A 26,266-nucleotide genomic window follows, 5' to 3' on the forward strand; every position below is an offset into this window, starting at 1 on the left:
GCTTACGATTGAAAAAGCTTTCCAATTTCAAACATCTACGTTTTTTTTAACAGATGTCTCACCAAAACTGTCATGTGGTGGTCGGCTTTTGATTTAAACAAACTTTTTTTTCTAATTTTGACAAATGTGATATTTTAAACACGGAGTGTGAGTGATAGACGCAAAGAAGTGTGTCTTTTTTTTGTCCATTTGGCGTAGGAGAATATATTTTTCAAAACTATTTTCATCAAAAATGATGTAATTTGTGTTCAAATGATACAGAATATCATTTTTTACATGACATTAAAAACAAATTAAAATACTCAGCTGTTTTGTCGGTGATAGTGAATAAAGATGTAAACATATCCCAAAGGGTTTTATGGCCGGTTCGTTTTGTGTTTACAACATAATGATAATATCACATCCAAAAATTTATTTATCTTTATTTTAAAATGATTATATATATAAGTCGCAATTACAATTTTCGTTGAAAGTGAGCCCACAACATATCGTGTTTCGGAGAGTAAGAGAAACTTAGTAGTAAAGTAAAATTTGCCGGACGAAACACCAAAAAATCAGAACAACAACAACAAAAACCAACAACAACATACGCACGCCGAACAAAACTCGGAATGCAAACGAATGCATAAGTCAGTCAATGGTGATAATTCAGCGAGTAAGCAAGGAAATTAGCTACATAAGTGCAACATAAACTACGAGCACTACCGGAGGTTTGTTTTTGTTTTAAATATTTTCGTACGTTTCAGTCGGTTTGTTTAAGTAAAAATCCATTTGTTTGTTTGTTTCGACAAGTCAATTTTAAATTTATTGAAGTTCATAATTCCGTGTCGAATATTATAAGATGATTTGTTTTTATACAATTCAATTCAAAGAAATGCATTCATATTGTTTTGTTCACTATTATTATTTATGTGTATGATTTCGATACGTTTGTTGTTTTGTTTTTCTTATTCAATTTAACATTCAACTGTCGACTGTGAGGAAATTTAAAATTGTAAGACGACCAAAATATGATTTTAAAACGTTATGTGTGTGTGCGCAATCGGACATTATGTGATTAATATTACATGTGGCAATCAAATCCGTTAGAATTTGAGATCTTCAAAATATCTAAAGCAATAGTTATAATAATATAATATCCTCTGTTTGCTTGGTGCTTATTTAATTTGATGGTTGCGACCATTGTAGAGCATTGAAAACGAAAATTAGATTTATGCCGTCAATTGTCCGTCAATTGTTATTCGCTCTACAGTCTACATTCTACCAGCTCAGTCCTGTTGAAAATCGGTTTAACCAAGACACTAATTTGCATACATTGTGTTTTGTGTCTCTTCTTGGCAGAAAGTGTTCTGTTGAGAAAGTGAAATTGAACAAGCCAACCAACCGTTGTTAAGAGTTTAAGTTTGCTTTAGCTTCGACACACATTTATATTTACACTTCTTGAGTTTGAGTCGCTCAGAAAATCTCTTCATCATCATAAGATTGATGTGATGGTGTGATTCAAAAATGGTGTATACGATATGAAACTGTTAAATCAAAATGCTACTTTCGCAAAATTTACGACACAAACAATTTACGGATTTTCACTTTTGCCCAAAGAAAAATTGATTATATTCACTTTTACTTGTAGCCTGTCATCTTGCTTTTATCAACGATCGAAACACTAAATCCGCATGTGGCATATTCATTGAGACGCATTAGAGAAATGTACATACATTTAATGGAGAAATGCCATCAACATAAATTGGATGCAGTTGCGTTTAATTTATTGCCGTGTGACACACATTCTCATAAATATGCGGCATTTTTCTTCTTCTTCTTTTTCTTGTTTATTTAATTATACTTGCTCGAATGATTGGTCTGATCTGACAACCACTCGTTGCATCAATGTAACTTATGATATGGTCATAGATTGACGTGCACGTTTCAAGGGATAAATTCGATTCAAATGAAGAATTCAGTTATAATTATCGAATTGATTTTTGTATGAAAAACACAATTTCATTCATTTTCAGTAAGTTATTCAATGTGATTGCGTTTCTTATGTGCGGTGAGTTTTGATTATTAAATTTTAACGAATTATTATGGTGTACATTTTATGTTGAAATCAAATATTCATCGGATTTTTGGTTGATAATTTAATTTGTGACAATATGGTTTTTGAATTCAAATGATTTTTTAGTCCAGCAAAGGTCTTTAGTAAAACTGGTTTTGATTTCATCAGATCATATCTCCAGGATGTATAATTTATCGTCTGCAGTTTGCAACTTGCGTATTTTGACATCAGAACAAGTTATCAGTATATGGTTTTGGTCAAATGTTACGTATATCAAATGACCACAACACAAGCCAAGAGTTTTAATTTATTCACGTGTTTTCAGCTCAATTTTAAACATCTATTTGCATTCTATTCGTTGTAATCCACATTTATTTTCAATGCAGTTCAGTGACCGATTAAATTGAACAAAACAATTATGCGTGTAAAATATCGATATACTTTTAACTTTTATACAATGTGACACGTTTCCAAAATCATAGTATTAGTTGAATTGTATGTCAAAATTTGTTATTAAAAAAGTATGCTTATCTAGTAGCCGTAGAGTACACATTTTTCAAGAATTTTTTTTTTTTTCATGTATACATGCTTTGAATAATAGACAAATATTTATATAGTATTAGCCAGAGCATAAGATCGGACTTGAAAAGAATCTCATCGTCGGTGTATTTTATTTCCAAAAAAACCACTGCATAGCTCAAGTGTGTTAGACTTTGAAGACGTGTTTAACAAATTTGAACAAACTTCCATACGCTGCAGTAATTTCAACAAAAATATCTTGATAACGCAGAAAATCAAAATTCCGACAGTCAATTTAATTATCTGTATGATATATTTAAGACGTGTTTTTTAGTCTTAATATTTCGCCGAATTGGCACGATGGAAATCAAGATTAAGAAATTCGGCTATTTTTATTTGATTTGAAAAAATTGAGGTTGGGCCTTTCCAAAAATTTGAGTCACGCTACGGGGCTGTGAAAAGCATGATCAACGACGGTTAACTGTTAATATTTACGTTAAAGCTGCGTAAAATAATTAAGTGACCTTGTGATTTGTCATTAAAAAAAGTAATTTGTTAATGAGCACATACAAATATTTGAAAATGACAGAGATTTTCTTAAATGCGCTTAATCTTAACCTAGAAGTTCTTAAGAACATGCCTTTCTCTACCTCACATAGGTATATATTCAATGTGCGTACCGTAAATAAAATAATCTTATTCTTTATCAAAGTGTGATTATTCTATAAATAACATTTTTTAATAGACTTTTAATGAATTTTGATTTTGTATAACAAAGGCATCGTTGATCCTATTTAAGTGGTGTTAATTGTTCATTTTTTGAACACAAAGTTTATCGAATATATTATACAACATCCTAATTGTTCATGTAATTTTTGGCATTTAAAGTTAATTGTTATTATTCAAACTTTCAGAGATAAGATTCAGTGGAGTCAATGCAGCGTTATCCAGTGACTTTGTTTAGGTGTAACTATCGAATATCAAGAAAACTATAAAAATATACTCTGCAATATTCTATTAAGAAACAAAACAAACATCTTGTGATTATAAAATTTATTTGACGAAAAGAGAAGTAACAACCGCCACCATAGGTACTGCGTGCTCTTTTGGTGAGTAATTTTTCTAATTACATAAAAAATCATAAAACAATTATCTGAATTGGTTATTTTGTGGTGTGCAGATCTCCGAAACAGAGTCATGCGACGTAGCCAATGTGTTCTGAGTTTTGTGTTCGGTTTCATGATGTTTAGTACAAAAGATATTCGAACTGAGGGGCTACTATATCCGCATGAGTCTGAGACGAGAGAAGTAAAAAGTTTAGATGGAATATGGAATTTTGTTAAATCAAATGAAACAGCTCCCACTGAAGGCATACGAGAAAAGTGGTACCAAAATGATTTGAGCAAGGTATATATGGTTCTTTTTGTTTTTTTTTTGTTCACTTTTGGTGAATGCCAACACAAAAAAAATTGAAATGTAATACAATGATTAAGGTATATTTGTGTCATGCTAATGTCACTTCGTTTGTTGATATTATTTACAGGTGCATAAAACAATTCCAATGCCTGTTCCGTCTAGCTACAACGATATCACCGAAGATAATAATTTACGCGACCATGTCGGCACTGTCTGGTATGATCGGAAATTCTTCGTGGCCACATCATGGGCGCAAAATAAACGTGCTTGGATTCGCTTCGGTAGCGTTCATTATGAAGCATACGTTGTAAGTAATGCAATTAAATTAAATATTCATTTCGCTTTCGCTATCGCAACTATGGTTAATTCTGCCATAAACAACATATTAGCGTTTGCTATTTTGCCGTCTATGTTTTGTTTTCCTCTCTATCTCTTTTCACATTGCTTTCGTAAACAAATCTAGATCGTACGCACGAATGCACAATGAATTTTTAAACGTTTTATCAACGTCTCTTGAATAACAATTCTATTAATTGATAATTTCCCTTTCAATTTGCATTTTAAATGCATTTCCGAATTTAGTACATAAATGGGATAATGGTAGTGAAACATGAAATAGGACACTTACCTTTTGAGGCAGATATCACCGAATATCTAAAATATGGCGAAGAGAATCGTGTTACCGTTTTATGCGATAATGCACTCCTCGCAAACACCATACCACAAGGAAAAATTACAGAAATGTCCAGGTATGTTTCTCGATCAATCGATCACTAAACGTTCCATTAAAGAGTGATTTTACTGTAAACTGTACATTTAATATGCAATAATAGAATACAAATAATCTAATTGACCTCAATTGATTTGATTGAATTATTTGTTTTCATACATTCTAGCGATAATAATGAGACATCAATTGTACAAACATACACATTTGATTTTTTCAATTATGCGGGCATCCATCGATCGGTTGTGCTATATACAACGCCAAAAGTTCATATTGATGATATTATTACAACAACAAACATTGTCGACCATCGTGGTCGTATATTCTATCATATATTGACCAATAAGACTGTGCCAACTGACTTAAGTCTATTCGTTACAATTCAAATTCGTGATCGCGAAGGGGAAATCGTTGCAACATCCCGATCACCAGAAAATGATCTTAAAGGATATATTGAAATAAAAAATGTAAAGCCATGGTGGCCGTATTTAATGCACTCGGAGCCCGGTTACTTGTATACAATGGAGGTAAACGAATGTTTTAATTTGATTAAGCAAAATTGCCCAATTTAAATGCTATCATTTTTGTAGGTCTTCCTTTCAAGCAATACTCACGAAAATATCGATGTTTATCGACTAAAAATCGGCGTTCGTTCCCTGCAATGGAACTCCAAAGAATTTCTAATCAACGGCAAACCCATTTATTTCAAGGGTTTTGGTCGGCATGAAGATTCTGATGTAAGACACTTTATTCACGCTAATGTCACCGCACATAAATAACACAAAACAAATCTTATACTATTCTAGATTCGCGGAAAAGGTCTTGATATGGCTCTTTTGACAAAAGATTTTAACTTGATCAAATGGATTGGCGCAAATGCATACAGAACATCACATTATCCATATTCAGAGGAATCAATGCAATTCGCTGACGAACACGGAATCATGATTATTGATGAGTGTCCGAGCGTGGATACAGAGTAAGCGATTGAACTTAAATTTAATATTAAACGATGTATCCATATATTATAATCGAAATTGCAGTAACTATACGCCACAATTGCTGGAAAAACATAAAGCATCTATTGAGCAATTGATACATCGTGACAAAAACCATGCTTGTGTTGTGATGTGGTCTATTGCCAATGAGCCTCGAACTAGTAAGCATCAAGCAGACTCTTATTTCGAGTAAGTGCTCTCAATACCACCTAAAATAATGGAAATTTTAATCAAAATTTTGTTTTTTCCCCCAAAATAGAGCTATAGCGAATTTTACGAAATCATTGGATCCTAATCGACCTATCACTGCCGCAATCGCAACCCCTGCCAATGATGACAAAGCCGTAAGATTAATATTCATTATTTATTAATGATTTATATTTTTGATTGACATTTTTCCTTGAGTAGGCACAATTTTTAGACATAATTAGTTTTAATCGATACAATGGGTGGTACTCAAATCCTGGCCGATTGGAGATGATCACATCAAGAGTTGTTGACGAAGCCATTCTATGGAATGCAAAACATCAAAAACCAGTATTAATGTCAGAATATGGAGCAGATACTGTTGAAGGATTGCACTTTGTACGTATTTTTTCATCTTGAAAATTAAGTGACCATTATAAATAAATGATTGTATATTCTATTGATTTAATACAGTTGCCAGCATTTGTATGGTCTGAAGAGTATCAAAGAGAGTTATATTCAAGACATTTCAAAGCTTTTGATATACTCCGGCGTTATGGTTGGTTCATTGGGGAATTCATTTGGAATTTTGCTGATTTTAAGACAAATCAAGGTATGCAAATTTATGCAAGACTACCGATTTTCATTATTTAACACATAATTCTATATTCATTTTAGCGTATACTAGAGTTGGTGGCAATAAAAAAGGTATTTTCACACGAAATAGACAGCCGAAAGAAGCCGCACATCATGTTCGTAGGCGATATTTTTCGTTAGCAAATCAACTGGATCAATGTAAGTTGCCTGATGATCTGTTCCCATACCTAGTCGATGAAAATCAAAAAATCGATAATCGTATTGAGCTGTAAAAATGGCCAATCTGCTGGAAATACTCGAAAAACTTCGGGGATGTTTTCTTTTTGTGCCGTTTCTCTTTTGTAACTGAAATTTACAATTGTACAAATACGAATAAATTTATAAACTACATGTATTTTCGTTGAATGTTGATTTTATTTATTCATTTTATAATTAGCACCAAGTTAGATGAAAGTTTTGAACATTCAAAACCTTCTTTTGTTTTTGTTTTTATTTATTTGAAAAAATTACCTACAAATAAAAGTTTGGTTATGTTATTACATATGTTGACAGCGTTTAACTGTTTGACATTTATGATACATGTGTGCTTACATGTGTGTTTACTTAATCAGTCAGTAGAAAAAGTAAATAAACTGCAAATTGTGTCCGGCTAAAAAATGAAGAACATTAAAAAATCGGGCGGTAAGCCAGTGTTTAAGAAGGATGCATCGAAAAGTAAACAACGCAAGAATGGTAAACAAGGCGGCAGTATGGCCGGCAAACGAAATCAATTTACAGTAGCTGAAGAAAGACGTTTGGACCGAATTCGACAGCAAAATGAACGAAAAGCAGAAAAAGAAGCCAAAATGTTGATCATAAAAAAGGATAAAAAACGGAAATTGAAAATTTTCTCAAAGAAAAACACCAAAGGACAACCCGTGATGAAGGGACGTATGGAACTACTACTGGAAAAAATCGAAAAACGCATTGCCAACTGATCACACCATTCGAAATCAATCGGGTTGGATTTTTGTTTCAATTTTTATATTTTATTTTTGATTTTAATTCGAAATATGGTCTTCTATCGAAAAAATTTCAAAGAAGATTGAAAATAAATAAACGCAATACGTCAATAGCAAACAGGCATATATTTATTGTCTGAATATTCATATAGATTTTCTATTGACCCAAATCATCCTTCAGATAACAGTTGTATCTGCTTTGACAATCAGTAATTTGATTGAAATGGGAAAGATTCGGGTTAAATGATAAGTATTATTATTAAAAATTTGTAGAAAAATCTCATTCATAAATAAAAAAACACTTAAAATGTGAAATAAATGTGATTTTTTTTTTATTCTAATGGAAAATTAATTTCTTGTTTTGGTACATGAGGCCAGTTTAGTTTAAATTATTTTAGCACGATTTTGGCGATTGTCATCATTAATCTAACATTTAAAATACATAACTGTTCTCTTTAATCTTTTTTTTTTTTTTTTTGATATCATCGAAATTAAAATTGAAAGCCCAATCTTTAATCATTGTTTCGATGTCAATTCAAAAGTGGATCAGACAGTAGTTCGTTTTCCAATAAAAAGCTTTCCAATTCCAAAAAGTTAGATTCATCGCCGTGTAATGTGTCCGGAAAACGACGCAATCGTTCAAATAAACAGCCTTTTTTATACACCGTCAATACGGGAAAGTCTTCTATTTTAAAGTGATCAATGTCAGTGACACATCCCAAAATGTCAATTTTACAAAATTTCACCAATGGATGCACCAGTGCCAATGTATCAAAACAACGGTTCATCGCTTGGGATTTCTCTGATCTACTATCGTAAGAGTGAATGATAACAACGACGGAGCTATCTTCCTTCAAATATGCATCGATATATGAATCACCATAGGTCAATGGAATAACGGTACCAAATACTTTTCGTGCTTTTACTGGAATTTTTTTTTCACAAGCAGCCATACATTTCGCATTACTTTCGTCGTTCATTAATTCAGTAATTTTGACATCCAATTCATCGATTCGGGCCGCTTTACACACCTTTCCCATGCAATCGAATTCGGTTTGATTCGTTTTCTTCATATCTAGCTTCTCAAAGTATTTGTCCATTTCGTGCATAACTTCTGTTTCATATTCGTCGCTCATTAGTTTGGCCATTTTTGCATTCAATTCATCGTGCTCGTAACCTTCTGCTTCCGTGTTGTATAAATTGTCCATGGACGCCAATCTTTCGGTTTCTGTTTCGATATTTAACTCCATTTCTATTTGCTGGAATAGGCGCTCCATTTCGCACGTGAAACTCGTGCTATATTCATCGTTTATTTTTTTGGACATTTCAGCATCCAATTCATCAAGCTCGTCAACAAGGCAATCTTGGGCCACCGGTCTGCGTAATTCCCACATGGATGCCAATTTTTTGCTTTCTTTTTCCTTATCTTTCTTCATTTCCAATTTCTTAAATGATTGCTCACTTTTGCGCATCGAATTCGATTGAATGAGTTCGTGGTTCATCAATGTTACCATTTTAGCATTTAATTCATCATGCTCGCCAACAACGTTATCTTCGGCTACCGTTTTGCACAATTTCCCCATGGATGCCAATTTTTCGGTTTCATTATTTTTTTCCGTTTCTAGTTGCTTGAATATTTGGTCGGGTTCGCGCGTTAAATTCGTTCGATTTGGTTTATGCGATGTCAATAATTGCGCATTGGCTACCGGTGATCTGGCATCATTTTCAAGTCTATCGCCTTCATCCAGATTAAGATATCTCTTCCAATCGTCCAACATTTCATCGTCAAACTTTGCCATTGCGTCTTTTTTTTTTGAGATACAATTTTTTTTTTTAGACTACCTGTTAGCTGAGAGTCTTCGAATATTGACAGTTAGTCTTCGATACTTTTCTTGTTGGTACATTCAATTTTTGCACTTGTAATACACTTTTCTTCTTTGTATGTATTTAAATACAGTGCTGTCATCTAAGACCGACGATATGAACTTGACTACACTTGAATTGAACAGGGTAGACGTATAGTATACGTCAATATCATTTTTTGACATTTGATCGGTAAAATCTATCGTTTCATTTCTGAATTGAATATTTAACCATTTTTTGTAAGTCGTTTTGATTTTTGGTGTCTATATAAAGAACAATGGTATTCTATTTTGTAAGCGAAGTTGTAACGCCATCGTATACACTGTTTATGGGAGCAGAAAAATATGAAAGTATGATTGTTTACCTACTTGTAATTTGTGTTTCTATACAATGACTAAGCCATGAATTTGTTTCCATTTAGATGAAGATCTAATAAAATGGGGATGGCCAGAGGATGTTTGGTTCCATGTAGACAAGGTATGACAAACATACATCACAATTTGGTTATTTTTAACATTTAATATTGATTAAATCATCGCAGGTATCATCAGCTCACGTTTATTTACGTCTTCAGCCGGTAAGCGGATTAGAGAGCACATGTCCTGATAATTTATTATGACAACATTGATTTTTTTTGGTTTTATTTCTTCTTTCCAACAGGGTCAAACAATTGATGATATTCCATCAGCTGTAATTGAAGATGCTGCTCAGCTAGTGAAAGCAAATAGTATTAATGGCTGTAAAATGAATAACATCGATATTGTGTACACAATGTGGGACAATTTGAAAAAAACTCCAGCAATGGAAGTAGGTCAAGTGTCATTTCATCGTGATAAAGATGTGCGTAAGATTCGTGTTGAAAAACGGATAAATGATATTGTTAATCGGCTCAATAAAACGAAAACCGAAAGTCACCCAGGTAAACCAAAAACAATCGGCCATTCACTTTGAGCATAATTATTCTGTATTTCATTTTGTTTGTTTTTAGATTTTCGAGCTGAAAGAGAAAAACGAGATGCCAAGGAACGTGAAGGTCAAAAGCAAATTCTACGAGAGCAAAAAGAAAAGGCTAAAGAGGATGAGCGCCGGCGAAAAGAAGAAGCTGAATTACGAAGCTACTCTAGCCTTCAGGCCAGTGAAAAAATGCAATCCAACTATGACGATGGCAACGATTCAGATGATTTTATGTAAATTTATTGTTTTTGAAAAACAAAAACTATAAAATAAATAAACTGTAAAGGATTTTTTTTCCAAATATCAAAATTCATTTAAAAAACGCAATGTATTTATCAAAAATTTGATTTTTATTTCGACAAAAAAAACTTTTAAGTGGCCGAATTGTTTGCAAAGAATGTATTGATTGATTTCGATTTGAATGAGTGCATATGTTTGAGTCAGACTCATGCACAGAACCAATCAAGCCATTTAGATTTTATTGAATGCAGCGATGTCGGATGATTGGACAAAATCTTCGAAGGATTCGATTTTCTCTGGAAAATTACAAAAAAAAAGAGGCGATTAGAATCTCAATATAAAAAATAACAAAAAAGAGAGTTAATTGTCGCTAATTGGTTACCCACCTTGGAGTTCATCGGTTGAGATTTTGTCGTCTTCAATAACACACATGATTTGCAATTTATTGATACCGTATCCAACTGGAACTAATTTCGATGCTCCCCAAACCAAACCGTCCATTTCGATGGTGCGAACACATTTTTCCATTTCCTTCATGTCAGTTTCATCGTCCCATGGTTTGACATCGATTAAAACTGAACTCTTTGCAATGAGGGCTGGTTTCTTTGATTTTTTAGCGGCATAGGCAGCCACACGTTCTTCACGAATTCTAGTGGCCTCTTCGTCGTCTTCTTCATCTGAACCGAAAAGATCGACGTCATCGTCATCATCGGCAGCAGCTGGTGCGGCTTGTGTTGTTGGTTTGCCGCCGGCAACTTGTGGTACAGCCTGTCCACCCCATGCATTACGTTCTTGAGCAGAAAACGATGCGATATGACGATACCATCTTTGGACATGTGGAACATTACCAGTTGGTGCTTTACCTAAAGCATCAAACACCGACAAATCGGCCTTTGATGGGGTATAACTATCACCGACAAAAAAAATGCACACACAATTAATTCACTTGCATCTATATGCTCTGATACAAAATTAACCTAAAAATTTCACTTACCCACTGATATAACTGTTGTCGGCCAAGAAGTTGTTAAGTTGTTCAAGACCTTTTGCTGTTTTCACATCACCAAACGACATTTTTAAAAATTTGTTTATACGGTTTCGCCGGAATAAAAAAAATTAAACGATTTTTTCAATCGAAATACGCAAAGTTTAACTAACGTCGTAACGTTTCACCACGTTGCCAACAGAGAAAGAGATCGACAAAGAATATTACCACAAAACGACAGCTCTGTGTGTTGGGTGTCGTTCACACGTTCAATGTGCGACATCATCATTGTTGAATTTTTCTGTCAAAGTGTGTTGAGTAAATTTCGGATTCAATTATCAAGATAAAATAAATAACATTCGATAGAATTTCAAATCAACATGTTTATTGAAATTATTTTGCCAAAAATGTTTGAATTAAAGTGTAGCATTTGGGCATTTGTTCACAAAATCAATCGAATGTTTTTCTCGTAAACGAGTCATTATTTCTTCGCCAAATATTCGCATTACCAACCTCAAAATGTGTTGAAAACTGTGAAAGTCAAACTTGATTGCAGCCACACATACTGATACTGTTGCTATTTTGTGTGTGCTGACAGTATTGCCACCATATAAGTGTAAGTGAATGTGGTGGTCGCGAAGAAAAAAAAAATGAATTGGAAAATCTCTTTAAGTAGTGCAACTCAACAAACATTGAAAACTTAAAAGTGTAAGCGAGATGGCAAATGACGGTGTAAGCAAGACAAATTAAACAAGCAAAAAAGCAGCTGAAATACATGGATACATGGATACATCATCACACACAAACGCAATCACCAGAATAATAATAAGAAAAGGAATCAAATATTTTGTGCAAGCAGCACAGGTTGACAACAAAAAACAATTTTTATTTTGCAGGTTGTGCAAAAACAAGGACAGAAAATCATAAATAATTACAAAATAAAAACGTGCAACCAATAAAACCAAAATAAAAAAAAACGGAAGCATCTAAACAACATTAAATGTTATACAGAAACCTATCAAACACTCGAACTTCCAATACCGAAACGTCGAAAAGAAAAATTATTTTGGCCACACGCGAAACAAATCTCACCAATAAAATATAAAAAGAAAAAATCGAACATAAAATACACGCACAAAATTTTGCGAAAAGTGGAAATGGTTTATAATTTAATTGAAGAGCAGTAAATATTTGATCAAGAAAGAAAAAAAATACCCCAACAAAATCAACAAACAGAAGAAAATAATTCAGCTGTTCTTTTCCTTTTCGATTTTCCTCGAATACAAATTCTGTTGTGTGTGCGTATGCTGTGCAAATGTGAAATAGATTTAGTACTTAACAAAAATTCAACAAAAAGATGTAATCACTCCGGTAGATTTTTTTGTAAATTTATCCATTTTTGGCCAAAAAAAAAAGTTTAAGTTTTATGTGTAGTAAAGGAATCTCTCGTTGAGCATATTGCCATTTAACAAGAGAGAGAGATAAATAGGTGGCATTTAATACGTGTGAAATAAAAAATAATTTTCTAGTGAAATGATTTATTTCCAAAACGCAACGATTTTGTCAATGACAAATTATGCAAACCATTTTAAATGAAGTGGAAACTGGTTATAGATTCTAATTATTGTGATCTAAATAACAAATTCGTTCATCAAGTATGCTCATGTCTTAAGTGATGACATTATATAAATGTATATTGAAAATAGTCGACAAACTAATAATTCAACAAAATCATTAAGAAAGTTGTAGTGTTTTTTTAGTGAATCGTATACCCAAGGGTAATGATAGACAAAGTTTAAAATTAGACTTGCATTCGAAATCGATATCGTGAGTGAGTGTTTCAATCGAAATTGTGAAAGAAAAGAGAAAATTCTGTATTTTTACGACATTCACCGTTTTTAGAATAGACAATTTCACCGTATCTGAATAATAAAACAGACACAACCGAATTATTGTTAAAAAAAACGGCGGCACTATCCAAATCATCAGCAAAACACACAGCATGAAGAGACGAAATGCCGAATTTGGGAAGCTGAGAAGGCCCATGAAACGTAATAAAATTGCGGAAGGAATGTACGGAAGGTATAATCTCTATTCATCAGGATGGATACATGTATATATGCACGTAGATGTATTGTATCGGTTGTCGAAGGCTACATCTGCTTGTAATATACTGTATACTGTACTGTAGGATACATATTAGATATAGATGTGTACGCGTCTGTAACAGTCTGCGTTTACGTGCGCGGGTGAATCCAACTGTATGACAATGCGGTATGGAGTATAATGATTTGATTACGGTATGATGTTGAAACACGGATTCGACCATGTTTGATAGTGATTACCTTTTTAATCAAAAAAAAAAAAATAACTCAAATCAAAATACAATGATAAGAGTGATATAACACCCCGGTGTGTTAATCACCCGTTTCATTATATTTAACTCGAAATTATTCAACCGTTACGTTTTCGTCTCATGAAACTTCAGAAAATTTTCTCTTTAATTAACGCCAAAGAAAGTTAATTGATGTGATTTGGTATTTATGTTGTTTTATTTGCAGCAATACATTTTTATACGTCAAATATTTGATATTATGGGCCATTGTGATCACAGCTGATTTCATGTTGGATTTTCGATTTGAATTTTTATGGCCATTTTGGTTGCTTTTACGATCGGTTTACGATTCATTCAAATATAAAGGACTAGTAAGTAAACAATTTTAACTTTGAACCAAATGCTTAGAAAAATGCTTAATGACAATGGTGCTTTTTGTTTATTTATTTATTTTTCTACAGGCATTTACAATACTCTTTGTATGCATTGCTATCACATCAGATTTAGTATGTCTGTTTTTTATACCAGTTAGTTGGCTCTTCTTCTTGGCAAGCACCTATGTGTGGGTGCAATATGTTTGGCATGCTGGTAAGGCATTTAGTGCATCAACATTTAATGCGATAATTTTTTAATTTATTTTGCCCCCAAATCAAATCAAATGACCCGTTTTTTTTTCGTTTTCTCTCTCACACGCAGCGGATAAAGGATTTTGTTTGCCAACCATTTTATTGTGGGCTCTGTTTTTGTACTTAGAAGGAGCCATACGATGGCGCGATGATAAATCCATTCCACATGTTGATTTGTGTAGGCCATTTGCAGCACATTGGTAAATAAAAAAAGGACGATTTTTTACGCGATCGATTTGAGAGCAAATGTTGATTTTGTTGTTTACCTTTTATTTCAATGGCATATCCAGCATTGGATATCCAGTAGTTACACTTGGATTTGGAGTCAAAAGCTATGTTGGCTATCGAATACGGCATCGAAAGCAACGAGAAGTGGCTAAAGAGAATGAATTTTATATACAGCTGCTACAGTTTGCATTGCCAAATGATGAGCTTCTTCATGCACAAATGAAGCAATCGCCCGAGATTCTGCATTCTGATAAATTGGGTGATATCGATCTTCCGGTTTCATCAGCTATCATAGCACAACGAATTCAACAGCAACAGCTATTGATGATGTCCAATTCACATGCGCCTTCGTCGAACAATTGTAAGGATACGAATTAATTTTTCGTTTATAGTTTATACACACACACAAAATATTAAACATAATATATCTTTTCTTTCAGCAGCCACATCAAATGGTACATCGTCAGTGGTCAATGCAAACAGTACATCATCATCATCCTCATCATCATCATCATCATCATCATCATCATCGTCATCTTCGTTAAACTTTAATCACAATAATAATCACAACATTAGAAGGTACGGTTTTCGAGTGTCTTTCTTTTTGCTCACAATTATTAGTGGATTTGATTTTTGAATTTTCTGCATTCTTTATAGTAATGGCCACAGCAATCATAAGGTCAATGGTCACACCGGAATGAACGGATTCTCATCGTCTGTACCTGTAACGTCCGCTCAACCTTCATCAACAGGTATTGTTAACGCGATTTATGATGTAAGAATGAGCATTTTGAATAACATTTTTGAATATCATATTTAGGTACGACATCCACATTGACCACACATTTTAGTCATAATAACAGCAGTAGCAACAATAACAACATGAACAGCAGTAATTTGAATTTAACAGCGACGCACAATGGTTTTGGTGTAAACCAAATGAATCAGACACATCAAATCCATCAAAATCTTTTCAATTCAACATCGGTGCTGACATATCGAAGCAATCGACGAAGCATGGATAGAAGTGACAATAAAATTAATGATACGATTGCAACATCATCGTCAATAAGAAATACTTTGCCATGTAATGATCCAATACAGGAGGGAATATCACAATCACGTTCATTTTTCAATATGTGCTTGAGAATCATCTATAAAATGCTCATGCTTATCAATAATGGCTTCAGCAAACGCAGACCGAACACTTTAAATAATCCAAACAGTAAATTGTCCGAATCGCTGTTCACCCGATTATTGTCTCTGCTCAGAAATAAAATCGGTGTTGGCGGCAACAACACAGCCACCACCATCGATGGAAATAACTACAGCAAAACAATTCCAACTGACAGTGGCATCGAACAGTCCAGTTATGTTGAGAGTGTCGATGATAGTGATCTTTTGGTCAATGCAACAGCGAACAAGATAACACCATCATATGCACCATCCGCACCAATTGCTGTTGAATTGACAACAGGTATTTAACTTGAATTTTATGCAAATATTATTTTTATTATAAATTACTAAATCATTTGATTTTTCTATAACTAGCATCGAGTTCTGGCTATTCAAGTGTGCAGCAAACAGTTGATATGGAAAAATTAGTGTGCAAACAGAACGGACACACTGAAATCGAAACTCAAATCAATAACGTAGAGGTTAATTGTACAAATAGCATCAGCACAGAGACGACTGAACGATGTCGAGGTCGACGAAATCGGGGAAAACAAAAAGATCCACAGCAGCATGTGGCACAAGTGAACAAAGACAATCGAAATCCATCACCATTATCACAACAGATCGAACATTGCGAATCGTGCAGTCGCCTAGAAGTTGAACTGAAAAAAGTGCGCAGCGAACTGAGTCATTTGAAGCAGATTGAAAACGAATTACGCCAAAAATGCGATCAAAACTCAACGGTGAAATCGTGTTTGCAGGCCAAACAAAAAGAAAACGATGAATTAGAGAAGAAGTAAGTAGTCGTTTTAGTTTACAAACATGAAAAACGAATTCGTTTCTTATTTATCATTTCACATGAATTTGGGCAGGTTACAAGAGCTTACGAGTTCACGGCAAGCCGATCGTCAAACTATGCAGCAAACAGATCGAAAGTTAATTGACGAACGACGTCAAAGGCAATCACTAGAAACACAACTAAACAATGAACGAAAACAGCGCAAAATAGCTGAGGAAAAACTTTCACGGTAGGTGCAACTTTTGGTCATATTCGGCCGCACATGAAGCAAAGAACTGACATTTTAATAAATATGTTGTCGATATTGTCCAAACAGTGTTGATTGTAACGAGAGTTGTAAATTGCGAAAACAAATGCTGGAGAATGAATGCAAGCAACTGAGACGTGATATGTCATCAATTGAGGAGCTCAAAAAATCGGCTGAACAACAGAGCAGAAACTACGAACAAGAGGTAATGACATTTACATTGTTGTTGCTGTTTTCTTCGACACACATTATTTAAAAACGAAAATTTGTCAATTCTATTTCAGCTACGAAAATTCGAAGCAGAGTTGAGATCACGCGAAACTCGCGAAAGTACTGAAGTTCTAATGGCAGCCCTACAAGCAATGCAGGATAAGAATAATACACTAGAAAAAAATCTGTCGGCAGAGACACGAGTTAAGCTGGACTTATTCTCGGCTCTTGGTGAAGCAAAGCGACAACTAGAAATTCGTGACAGTAAGTATTTTGCCGTTTTAACACAATTTTTTTTTGTGCGCATTTTCTAATAACTATATTGTGCGGTTGCAATAGATGTCATCCGGCAAAAGGACAAGGAAGTGGTAGATTTGAAGTCAAAAATAGCCCAACTGTATGCGGTGATGCCGTCAGTGCCAAATGAATCGTATTTACCACAATGTTCATCGACAAGCAGTACAATATTACGCCTAAGTGATACAAGTCCAGCACCTCCACTATCACACTCGGATTCCATTTACAATTCAAATAATGACGTGGCATAAAGAGAACTGAACCGAACAGAACTACATAAAGAGCACACATGCACACATTCGATATTCGTTATTTTTTACCGAAATCCCGTCAAACAAGAATCTCACGATCACTTCGTCATTTGTGTTCCAATCAAGAGATCTAAGTGATAAACAATATAGTTTTTTTTAGTTGAAATATATTTTTTCCTGGTTCTTCTTCAACAAAGTTAGAACACTTTGCTTGCTCTTAATTTGGTATGTTTTTTTTTTTTTGTTTTGAAATATCATTGAAAAAAGAAATATACTATTGAATAAATGTCGATTGGATAAATATGATCGACATTAAAAAAAAATATCTTCCATTGAATTCCTACCATTTTGAAAGCAAAATTACAGAGCCAGAGCTCAATGCACAATCTATAAAATACAGTATGTTATATTTGTATATGTTGGCATATACAAACTGCAGTGATCGTGACATGAAATGGTCACGATAAATGAGCATTTTTTTCATGAAAAAAGTGGATATGAAATTGAAGTAAAATTATATGTGTATGCGTGTGCGAACATTTTCATGATAAAAAAAATTCCTTTTATTCCAGGAATTTGCAAATTGTAACAAGTTTAGAGAGAAAAGAGCACACGCACATTGACTGATTTTGTATATTTCACTACAGTGAACTTTGAGAACAAAAAAAAATAGTTTAATTTTTATACTTTTATTCATTTATCTGTGCTATTTTATGATTTTCAAAAAGAAATAATCCAGAAGAAAAAAGATATCAATTCAAAATTGTACTGTACATATTCACTGTTGATAACAAGTAACTTTTTCGAGACAGAAGGAGCAAGAGAAAGTGAAAGAGCAACATTTTTTTTCATTTGTGATTTTAAATAGGCGAACAAAAATGTGATGGGAATACATCTGCAGAAATCAAGTATAAGCATTAAAAAAATGTTTACTTTCAATCCTGAATGACTGGCATACGAAACTAAAAAAAACATTAAATACTCAATTCTTTAATCAAAATAAAGAAAAAAAACAGAAACCATTAAAACCGTCTTTAAATTAATTGCTTTTTAGACTGTAAGATTTTTTTAAATGCCCACCGATTAAAAACCCTGATGAATTTATTAAAAATGCGATTTTTATTTCGACAAAATAGATTTAAGCGACCGAACTATTTGCAAAAATGATATCAAATAATTTCGTTTTGAATGCGCGTGAAATTTGAGACCAATCACTTCAATTGGATTTTACAGGGGGAGGCAAAAGTTTTAAGCCTGCCATATAGATGGCACTAGTTACATATTGTTCTTGTGCTGTAATTCACGTACAAACTGTCACTAGTATTTTAAAATAAAAATTGAGTTGATATCTGTCATCGTTTGTTTTCAACAGCATTGCATGCGAAGTAACCTCGAGATTTTTTATAAAATGGATAAAATTGAATATCGTGCGGTGATTAAGTTTCTGACAAAAGAAAGTGTGGCACCAAAAGATATCAATGATCGCTTGCGTGCAGTTTATGGTGAACGTGCTCCATCGTATGCCACAGTAAAACTATGGGCAAAACAATTCAAGTTGGGCAGAGAGTCATTAGAAGACGATCCACGTTCTGGTCGACCAATTGAAGCAACTGCTCCAGATATGGTGGAAAAAATTGAACACCTTGTGCATGAAAATCCTCGAATGAGCAAGAAAGTGTTAGCAGCAATGTTTGACGTGTCAGAGAGAAGTATATTTAGAATCCTTCATGAAAAATTGCTCATGACAAAGGTTTGCTCGCGATGGATTCCAAGAACTTTGAACATAGCTCAAAAAGAAGAACGAATTGCTGCTGCACGTGAGTTTCTCGAGTTGTTGGAATCGAATGAAGAGGACACATTTGAGCGAGTAGTGACTGGCGATGAATTGTGGATCCACTACTATGATCCAGAGCTCAAATCACAGACGATGGAATGTGTTGAACCAGTATCGAAAGTGCCACGCAAACAAATTGCCACAAACAAAGTAATGGCCTCTGTATTCTGGGATGCCAAAGGCATTATAATGGTTGAATTTCTCTCAAATAACATAACAATCACAGGCTATTATTATGCACAACAAATGCATAGATTGCGCAAAGCCATCAGAGAAAAACGCCCTAGTCTTCTCACTCGAAAAGTTCTTCTTTTGCATGACAATGCACCAGCTCACAAATCATTGCTTGCACAAGCTGCCATCAGGGAATGCGGCTTCGAACAACTTCTCCATCCACCGTATTCTCCAGATCTGGACCCCAGCGACTATTTCCTGTTTCCAAACACCAAGATATATCTCGAGGGAAAGCAGTACAAGACCGAAGAAGAGATTTCAACCGATATTTTCAACGTATGGGGGGACAAGAGTGCCGAGTGGTTTGAGGGGGGAATTAAAGCATTGAAGCATCGTTATGAAAGTGTCATTCGTGTACATGGAGACTATTTTGAATAATAAATATACTCATTTAAAAATACAACGTGTCTTGCTATATCAGGCTTAAAACTTTTGCCTCCCCCTGTATTTAATGCAACAAAGTGGCATGGTCGAAGGATTTTTCAAAGTATAGTCACTGCTATAAATCAACTTAGCCAGCTGTAGTCGAATTAATTCATACTTGACTGGCTGTAAGACTGTTTTTTTACACATGCATTCAGTTGTGTTGCTTTTTCGTGAGATGAATCTTGGACTACATATCATGGAAGTAATTCCCTCAACAAATTTTGTAATTACCCTCCCTCTTGGATCGCCAACTTCAGAATCAATGGGGTTCTATCGTTGTGTATTAAGGTTTAAATAAGATAAATGCATGGTTTAAAAGGGATACTAAGCAGTTTTATAAAAAAAACCGTATAAATTTACATTAAAAATATCTAACGGCTGAGAGAATAATACAATTTATATTCCGGATATTATGATATATTTAAAATAAAATGAAAATGTTCAAACTTTTTTTTATTCTTATTTCTATTTTTCGACTTGGATTTTGATGTTGTACCGTTTAATGAGAAATTTTTTATGGAAAAAATGTTCCAAAGTGCCTGTGATACTCTAAACACATGTATCGAACATCGATTCGCATAAATGGTCAATTTTATTCCAATTCATCATCTTCAAAGGTAAGTAATTCAATGTGGTCTTGATGATCGGCTATTGTAATTTCGTGAATTTGTCCACTCTTGGTAGTGATGTACTTTTTCTTGATGCTCGAATCTTTAATTGCTTCCAGAACATCGACATCGTATAGCAAGAGCTGCCCTTCGCTCTCACTGTTCGTACCGTCATCATCTTTGATGATGTTGTCATGTGTCAAATATTCGGTGAGGTCACCTTCATTAGTTGAATCTCCATCAATTTGAGAATGTTCATCGAATACTTGCAGCTCGTAAACTTGCTGAGTTTGCGTTTGACTTTCATGCTGTGGTTGGCTTTGTTGTTGCGACTGAATTTGATTTTTGTTGGCATTATTTTTGTTGTGTGTGTTCATGTGGGCTTTCAAATGATGTGATTTTGCAAAACGTTTTCCGCATACCTCACAGCTAAAAAAAGAAAACTTGCTGTAAAATCTATTCGAAATGAAAATAACACCGTGACACTTACTGGTATTTCTTTTCTCCGGTATGGATTAATTTGTGGCTGGAGAGTACGTGCGAGTATGCAAATGTTTTACCACAAGTATCGCAGGCATATGGTCTCTCTCCGGTGTGAATTCTGTTGAAAATCGATATAAATGTTATCATATCAGTTGCTTTGAGCGACTTCTTACAAAATAAATACCTTTCATGTTTCACGCGACTCCCAAAATCGGAGAACCTTCTATCACAATATTTGCAAGCGTACGGCTTTTGACCAGTGTGCTAAAATAGAAATGTTATGAAATTATTATTATTTTTTACAAAAATATGTTATAAACGAAACTCACTGTTCTCATATGACGGCTCAATTCAAAGTTAATGACAAATCCTTTTCCACAGACGCTACACACGAATGGTTTTTCATTACGATGTCGTCGCATATGACTGAAAACATTATTAGAAAATGAGCAATAACTCCATCGAATGAAAATGAAATTTAAATTACCTTTCAAGTGCATGTTGATACATGTATTCGTTGCCACATATTTCACACTTTTTTGGTTGCTTTGGTTCGCCTTTAGCGTTGGTTTTTGATTTTGGTGAACGCACTAAAGATGCATTCTCTTTACTTCCATTCTCGGTCCCCTTTAATTTTGCATTGATAATTGTATTTGTTTTTCCTTTACTGGCTGTTGTATAACCCAATCGAACTTTATTTGTACGAACCGGTTTAATTTGCATGATTTTCGAGTCGTTTTCATTGGTTTTACTGGTATCGGTATGATTACCTTTACTGCTCACTTTTCGAATCGAATCCGACGTTTTTTCGGCGTCTGTTGAATCATCAAAGTTTGTCTCAATATCGTATAACATATCAATATTATCATCAAACATTTCTTCGTCCATGGTTGGCTCAGATTTTAAATAAATAGTATGCTCGTCGGCTACAGATGCCGATGATGCCGATGATGCCGATAATGCTTTTTTGGTGGCACTTCTAAGCACTTTGTCGCTGGTTTCGCTTCTCACGCGTTTTACATTTAATCCAACCGGTGGTCTATATTCATAAAGTCCGGCATCTGAAGACAAACTGACCACCCTATTGTCTTTTGACGAACGGGGTAAATTCAATGGATCACCCACCAGTTCAATGTATTCTTCACTTTGCGAATCCTCGGTCGGATTTAGAAACCTTTGTAAAATCGAATCCGATCGTTCGCAATTTTTTCGAAATCTATATGCAACATCTAAATCGCATAAACAATCAGTGCATATTTGTTCCGGAAGCTTTCCATCCGTCGTAATCTGATTTGGGCAAAAAAATGTTTTTAAAAAATGTTAATTGGTTTGAAGTAAAAAACTTGATAAAAATAAATTGTTAAATAGCCATCACATACCAAAATTGGTGAGCACATCATTATTTTTTCAGCAATATTTAATTCGGATTTTTCATCGTCAAAATCGAACAATGAATGCAATTGCCCTTCTTGCAAGCATATCCGACAAATTGCATCCCATTCGGCAATCGTTTCAATCTCCATGTTTGATCAATTTTTTATTTAAATATGCGTACGCACACAATAAAATTAAATGTATGTTTTATTTTTTGTTCTTTTCAATTCGTTCAATACGGTATTGTAACAAATTGCATTACTTGATTGTTATACACAATTCAAATAATCTCATATAGAAACAACGTTAAACCGCTTCGAAAAAAAATGTTACCACTTTCTGTTTATGTTTTCATGCGTGTGGTTCCCGTAAAATTTGTTCAATCTGAAATTATTTCACCTAATTTTGATGCTAAATCGCATATAGTGGCTTCATTTGTAAATTAAAGATGGTTCTTTTTTTCAGAAATATGGGAAAAATTCAATTTTTTCTACGCTTCACTTGTAATTTTCGATATACGATAGGCGATACAATCAAAATGTGTGTCAAAAACAAAATCAAAAATCCACCAAAGAAAAATTAGTGTTGCTACACTTTTTCGCCTTTTATTCCTTACTTTGTTGAAACACTAATGTTAATGCATCTTTTTTTCGTTTGATTTCTTCTCTCGTACGCTTAATAATCCACATCTGTCAATTCCATTCAAGCCGTTTATTGTGCGTCGATAGTACAGGGGATTTGAACGCATCCATCGACTTACCAAGCGTTAGGTGAAATGTTACAAATGCGATTTTTCTTTATTTCCCTTATGTTACGAAAAAAAAAAAAAAGAATTTTGGATCAAAAATTGTAAAAAAATGAACAAAAATAAAAAAAATACTAGAAAATTGGCGTAAAAAAGAAATCTCCAAAAATGTTCAACGATTGTATCGATACAAACACCACAGTTTGTATTGGTGTATATAGTATGAACTGTCAAAGAAAATAAGTTGTCAAAATGACCTTAAAGCACAACGTGACAATAGTAAATAAATACCGCGTGTATTTGTATTGCCAACATAGTTGAACTTTTAATAATAAAATATTTTTGGGAAAATAGTTTAACAATTAACTGTGATGGCTTCCAAATCTGCTTCTTGGCATTCGCTTGATCCGCCATTGAACAAGATTATCCTATCTGTCATCGAAAATGAATTCAAATTCGAGAAAATGACTCCGGTTCAGGTAAAAGAAGAAAGAGCCATTTGAATTTGTTTTGTCAATTTATAATGTCGTATGTTTTTTGTTTCTTTGCAGAAAGCATCGATTCCGTTGTTAATGTCGTATAAAGATGTAGCTGCCGAAGCAGTAACTGGATCCGGCAAGACATTAGCATTTGTGGTTCCAATATTGGAATTGTTACTACGACGATCAAATCAAGAAAAGTGGAAATCAAATGAAGTTGGAGCGATCATAATTTCACCCACACGTGAATTAGCTGCTCAAACAAATGTTGTATTAAAATCATTTGCAAAAGCGCTCAACTTTTCGCATCGTTTATTAATCGGTGGTAGTGATGGAGCCAGTGCCGAACAAGATACAAAAGCATTAAAAGCGAATGGTGCACAAATAATAATTGCAACACCCGGTCGACTACTCGAGCTATTTGAACGAAAATGTAACTTAAATTTATGCGGAAGATGCAAAAGCTTAGAAATCTTAGTTCTCGATGAAGCCGACAGTTTGCTGCAATACTCAACAAAAATCAATACAATTCTAAAATATTTGCCAACGCAAAGGCGAACCGCTCTATTCTCGGCAACACAGAAAAAAGAAATCCAGGATTTAATTCGTGCTGGTCTACGGAATCCGGTATTGGTTCGAATTCGAGAGAAGGCCACCACAAGTACACCAGTTCGATTGCAAAATTACTATATGGTCGTTGAGCCGGAATTAAAATTGGCCAGTTTATTAGATTTTATCGAGAGAAAACATATTGAGAAAGCGTTAATATTTTTTCCAACATGCGCTTGTGTCGAATATTGGAATGAAGTGTTGCCGGCTTTGTTGCCAAAAACAAAGTGTTTGGCTTTACATGGAAAAATGAAAGGTGGCCGATTTAAGGTGCTTGAACAATTTAAGAAAGAAACAAATGCCATTTTATTATGTACCGATGTGTTGGCCCGAGGTGTCGATATTCCGGAAATGAATTGGGTATTACCTAGGGGCAATTTACTTAAAAATTACCTTTCTATTATTCAATAATTGTTATTGATTCTTTTTCGATTATTTTAAATTAATTCTTTTCTTTTGTGATTCTCCCCTTAGGTATTACAATGGGAACCACCATCGAATGCGGCCGCATTTGTACATCGAGTCGGTCGAACGGCACGTCAAGGGCAACATGGAAATGCGCTTATATTAATTCAATCATGTGAAGATGCTTATGTTGACTTTTTAAGTCGAAATCAAAATGTGTCGTTAACAAAAGTCACGGATATTGCACCACATGAACATCTCATTGAAATGGCAGAGAAATGCCGTGACACCATTCATCGCATCCAATTAGAAAATCGTTCAATTTATGATAAATCAAATCGTGCCTTTGTATCACATATACAAGCCTACTCGAAGCACGAATGCAATTTTCTATTGCGTGTGAATGATTTGAGTTTAGGAAAAATTGCATCTTCGTATGGTCTATTAAAAATGCCGATAATGCCTGAGCTCAAACAAAAGTCCAAAGATGGGAAAGTTGTAGCTTGTGATTTTATTGCGCCAAAAATGCAGTTTGACATCAATCAAATTCGGTATGAAAAATGAGATCAGATCTCTTTACTGAATTTTTCAAACTTCTTACATAATTGTATTTTTTCCTTATCACTTTAGGTATAAAAATAAGCAGCAAGAAGAAGCAAGACAAAAGAAATTGAGTATTTTGCTTGAAACTGGCAAATGGCCCAAAGGTAAAAATGAGAAAATATTTAAAAAATCAACCGAAGCCTGGTCGCAATCAAAACAACGTAAAGCCGAACAAAAGGCCAATAAAAAGACACGAAAAGAGAAAAAGGTGTTGAAATTGAGTTCGGGAACGGCTGTGAAACGGAAGCGTGGTGGATTTACTGAAGACGATATCGCCGAATTGGCCAACGACATTAAAATGTTTAAGAAGCTAAAGAAAAATAAAATTACTGATCAAGACTTTGACCAACAAATGGGCATTGAAAGTTAGAAATACATAGTATATCCATTGTAAATTAAAAATAAATAATTACCAATTGAATAATCTGGGGTTTTTTCACTTCGAATTTATCTTTGAACTGTGGTTTTAACACAATCACAAAATAGACTAGCTGTGTTTGATCAAGTTGAACCACTTTAGATTGGTTTTTCTAGAATTTTTTTAAAAAACTAATTGCAACTTGATACTTATTGATATTTATTCGAGAGAAAAAAAGAAAGATAAATTCTTAAATGATATCCAATTAGCATAAATTGAATGAATTTCAATTTTTTGCTTCTAAAGAATAACTTTGGCAAAGGTGCAATAAAATTTGTGAACGCAAATAATGAAAGATGTCTCATTCAAATTTATGAGATGTTAAAGACGAGTCTAT

General features: G+C 34.0%; 8 protein-coding genes across 13 annotated transcripts; 6 read left to right on the plus strand and 2 right to left on the minus strand.

The window, feature by feature from the left end:
* The first annotated feature begins 132 nt into the window (after positions 1–132).
* LOC116340172 (beta-glucuronidase) lies at positions 133–6,893 on the plus strand. Of its 2 annotated transcripts, none has more exons than XM_031766479.1 (14): positions 133–365; positions 449–710; positions 3,490–3,684; positions 3,756–3,982; positions 4,119–4,298; positions 4,574–4,740; positions 4,888–5,245; positions 5,309–5,455; positions 5,525–5,697; positions 5,762–5,905; positions 5,976–6,060; positions 6,125–6,301; positions 6,377–6,515; positions 6,581–6,893. In XM_031766479.1, exons 4-14 carry the CDS (start codon positions 3,773–3,775, stop codon positions 6,769–6,771), a joined length of 1,971 nt encoding a protein of 656 aa, XP_031622339.1. In that variant the 5' UTR covers positions 133–365; positions 449–710; positions 3,490–3,684; positions 3,756–3,772; the 3' UTR covers positions 6,772–6,893. The 2 variants fall into 2 exon arrangements, with proteins under 2 accessions (XP_031622339.1, XP_031622338.1); XM_031766478.1 differs by having other exon boundaries at positions 474–710.
* Positions 6,894–7,155: 262 nt separating this feature from the next.
* LOC116340307 (thyroid transcription factor 1-associated protein 26) lies at positions 7,156–7,476 on the plus strand. The gene has a single exon (XM_031766742.1). The coding sequence runs from the start codon at positions 7,156–7,158 to the stop codon at positions 7,474–7,476; it is 321 nt and encodes a 106-aa protein (XP_031622602.1).
* Positions 7,477–9,521: 2,045 nt separating this feature from the next.
* LOC116340175 (coiled-coil domain-containing protein 25) lies at positions 9,522–10,613 on the plus strand. The gene is made up of 5 exons (XM_031766481.1): positions 9,522–9,713; positions 9,785–9,840; positions 9,905–9,940; positions 10,024–10,282; positions 10,352–10,613. The coding sequence occupies exons 1-5, from the start codon at positions 9,641–9,643 to the stop codon at positions 10,552–10,554; spliced, it is 627 nt and encodes a 208-aa protein (XP_031622341.1). The 5' UTR covers positions 9,522–9,640; the 3' UTR covers positions 10,555–10,613.
* Positions 10,614–10,696: 83 nt separating this feature from the next.
* On the minus strand, positions 10,697–11,775 carry LOC116340174 (probable elongation factor 1-beta). Its single transcript, XM_031766480.1, has 3 exons — positions 11,552–11,775; positions 10,944–11,464; positions 10,697–10,853 (listed from the first exon to the last, which is right to left on the minus strand). Exons 1-3 carry the CDS (start codon positions 11,629–11,631, stop codon positions 10,789–10,791), a joined length of 666 nt encoding a protein of 221 aa, XP_031622340.1. The 5' UTR covers positions 11,632–11,775; the 3' UTR covers positions 10,697–10,788.
* Positions 11,776–12,127: 352 nt separating this feature from the next.
* LOC116340171 (macoilin-2) lies at positions 12,128–18,733 on the plus strand. 4 transcript variants are annotated; one of them, XM_031766474.1, is made up of 14 exons: positions 12,129–13,373; positions 13,445–13,624; positions 14,104–14,248; positions 14,339–14,465; positions 14,574–14,703; positions 14,794–15,092; positions 15,172–15,310; positions 15,389–15,483; positions 15,552–16,208; positions 16,283–16,703; positions 16,780–16,935; positions 17,023–17,158; positions 17,238–17,427; positions 17,503–18,733. In XM_031766474.1, exons 2-14 carry the CDS (start codon positions 13,545–13,547, stop codon positions 17,709–17,711), a joined length of 2,784 nt encoding a protein of 927 aa, XP_031622334.1. In that variant the 5' UTR covers positions 12,129–13,373; positions 13,445–13,544; the 3' UTR covers positions 17,712–18,733. The 4 variants fall into 4 exon arrangements, with proteins under 4 accessions (XP_031622336.1, XP_031622337.1, XP_031622334.1 ...); XM_031766475.1 differs by having other exon boundaries at positions 12,129–13,369; XM_031766476.1 differs by having other exon boundaries at positions 12,128–13,624; positions 15,175–15,310.
* Positions 18,734–19,119: 386 nt separating this feature from the next.
* LOC116340308 (protein GVQW3-like) lies at positions 19,120–20,206 on the plus strand. The gene is made up of 2 exons (XM_031766743.1): positions 19,120–19,695; positions 20,201–20,206. Exons 1-2 carry the CDS (start codon positions 19,120–19,122, stop codon positions 20,204–20,206), a joined length of 582 nt encoding a protein of 193 aa, XP_031622603.1.
* Positions 20,207–20,584: 378 nt separating this feature from the next.
* Positions 20,585–23,450, minus strand: LOC116340143 (zinc finger protein 184-like). Its single transcript, XM_031766415.1, has 6 exons — positions 22,676–23,450; positions 21,784–22,583; positions 21,626–21,722; positions 21,481–21,560; positions 21,304–21,414; positions 20,585–21,242 (listed from the first exon to the last, which is right to left on the minus strand). The coding sequence occupies exons 1-6, from the start codon at positions 22,817–22,819 to the stop codon at positions 20,798–20,800; spliced, it is 1,677 nt and encodes a 558-aa protein (XP_031622275.1). The 5' UTR covers positions 22,820–23,450; the 3' UTR covers positions 20,585–20,797.
* A 234-nt stretch (positions 23,451–23,684) lies between these two features.
* Positions 23,685–25,935, plus strand: LOC116340142 (probable ATP-dependent RNA helicase DDX55 homolog). Of its 2 annotated transcripts, none has more exons than XM_031766413.1 (4): positions 23,685–23,894; positions 23,967–24,863; positions 24,978–25,459; positions 25,539–25,935. In XM_031766413.1, exons 1-4 carry the CDS (start codon positions 23,787–23,789, stop codon positions 25,879–25,881), a joined length of 1,830 nt encoding a protein of 609 aa, XP_031622273.1. In that variant the 5' UTR covers positions 23,685–23,786; the 3' UTR covers positions 25,882–25,935. The 2 variants fall into 2 exon arrangements, with proteins under 2 accessions (XP_031622273.1, XP_031622274.1); XM_031766414.1 differs by having other exon boundaries at positions 23,967–24,773.
* The last annotated feature ends 331 nt before the right edge of the window (positions 25,936–26,266 follow it).

Source organism: Contarinia nasturtii, unplaced genomic scaffold (genome assembly GCF_009176525.2).
Source record: "Contarinia nasturtii isolate CC-2019 unplaced genomic scaffold, AAFC_CNas_1.1 Cnas_scaffold_630, whole genome shotgun sequence".
Lineage (NCBI taxonomy): Eukaryota > Metazoa > Arthropoda > Insecta > Diptera > Cecidomyiidae > Contarinia > Contarinia nasturtii.

Excerpts from the sequence above, each read along its gene's own strand:
- LOC116340172 (XM_031766479.1), top strand. The coding sequence starts at position 3,773 with ATGCGACGTAGCCAATGTGTTCTGAGTTTTGTGTTCGGTTTCATGATG. Across the intron at positions 5,246-5,308 it reads GTTACTTGTATACAATGGAG|GTCTTCCTTTCAAGCAATAC; the intron begins GTAAACGAATGT and ends TCATTTTTGTAG. Across the intron at positions 5,456-5,524 it reads GTCGGCATGAAGATTCTGAT|ATTCGCGGAAAAGGTCTTGA; the intron begins GTAAGACACTTT and ends ATACTATTCTAG.
- LOC116340307 (XM_031766742.1), top strand. The coding sequence starts at position 7,156 with ATGAAGAACATTAAAAAATCGGGCGGTAAGCCAGTGTTTAAGAAGGAT.
- LOC116340175 (XM_031766481.1), top strand. The coding sequence starts at position 9,641 with ATGGTATTCTATTTTGTAAGCGAAGTTGTAACGCCATCGTATACACTG. Across the intron at positions 9,714-9,784 it reads GGGAGCAGAAAAATATGAAA|ATGAAGATCTAATAAAATGG; the intron begins GTATGATTGTTT and ends GTTTCCATTTAG. Across the intron at positions 10,283-10,351 it reads GAAAACCGAAAGTCACCCAG|ATTTTCGAGCTGAAAGAGAA; the intron begins GTAAACCAAAAA and ends GTTTGTTTTTAG.
- LOC116340174 (XM_031766480.1), bottom strand. The coding sequence starts at position 11,631 with ATGTCGTTTGGTGATGTGAAAACAGCAAAAGGTCTTGAACAACTTAAC. Across the intron at positions 11,465-11,551 it reads GACAACAGTTATATCAGTGG|TTATACCCCATCAAAGGCCG; the intron begins GTAAGTGAAATT and ends TGTCGGTGATAG. Across the intron at positions 10,854-10,943 it reads CTCAACCGATGAACTCCAAG|AGAAAATCGAATCCTTCGAA; the intron begins GTGGGTAACCAA and ends GTAATTTTCCAG.
- LOC116340171 (XM_031766474.1), top strand. The coding sequence starts at position 13,545 with ATGAAGAGACGAAATGCCGAATTTGGGAAGCTGAGAAGGCCCATGAAA. Across the intron at positions 14,249-14,338 it reads CATTCAAATATAAAGGACTA|GCATTTACAATACTCTTTGT; the intron begins GTAAGTAAACAA and ends ATTTTTCTACAG. Across the intron at positions 16,209-16,282 it reads TGCTGTTGAATTGACAACAG|CATCGAGTTCTGGCTATTCA; the intron begins GTATTTAACTTG and ends TTCTATAACTAG.
- LOC116340308 (XM_031766743.1), top strand. The coding sequence starts at position 19,120 with ATGGATAAAATTGAATATCGTGCGGTGATTAAGTTTCTGACAAAAGAA.
- LOC116340143 (XM_031766415.1), bottom strand. The coding sequence starts at position 22,819 with ATGGAGATTGAAACGATTGCCGAATGGGATGCAATTTGTCGGATATGC. Across the intron at positions 22,584-22,675 it reads TGATGTGCTCACCAATTTTG|ATTACGACGGATGGAAAGCT; the intron begins GTATGTGATGGC and ends TGCCCAAATCAG. Across the intron at positions 21,561-21,625 it reads TGAGCCGTCATATGAGAACA|CACACTGGTCAAAAGCCGTA; the intron begins GTGAGTTTCGTT and ends TTTCTATTTTAG.
- LOC116340142 (XM_031766413.1), top strand. The coding sequence starts at position 23,787 with ATGGCTTCCAAATCTGCTTCTTGGCATTCGCTTGATCCGCCATTGAAC. Across the intron at positions 23,895-23,966 it reads AGAAAATGACTCCGGTTCAG|AAAGCATCGATTCCGTTGTT; the intron begins GTAAAAGAAGAA and ends GTTTCTTTGCAG. Across the intron at positions 24,864-24,977 it reads ATATTCCGGAAATGAATTGG|GTATTACAATGGGAACCACC; the intron begins GTATTACCTAGG and ends TTCTCCCCTTAG.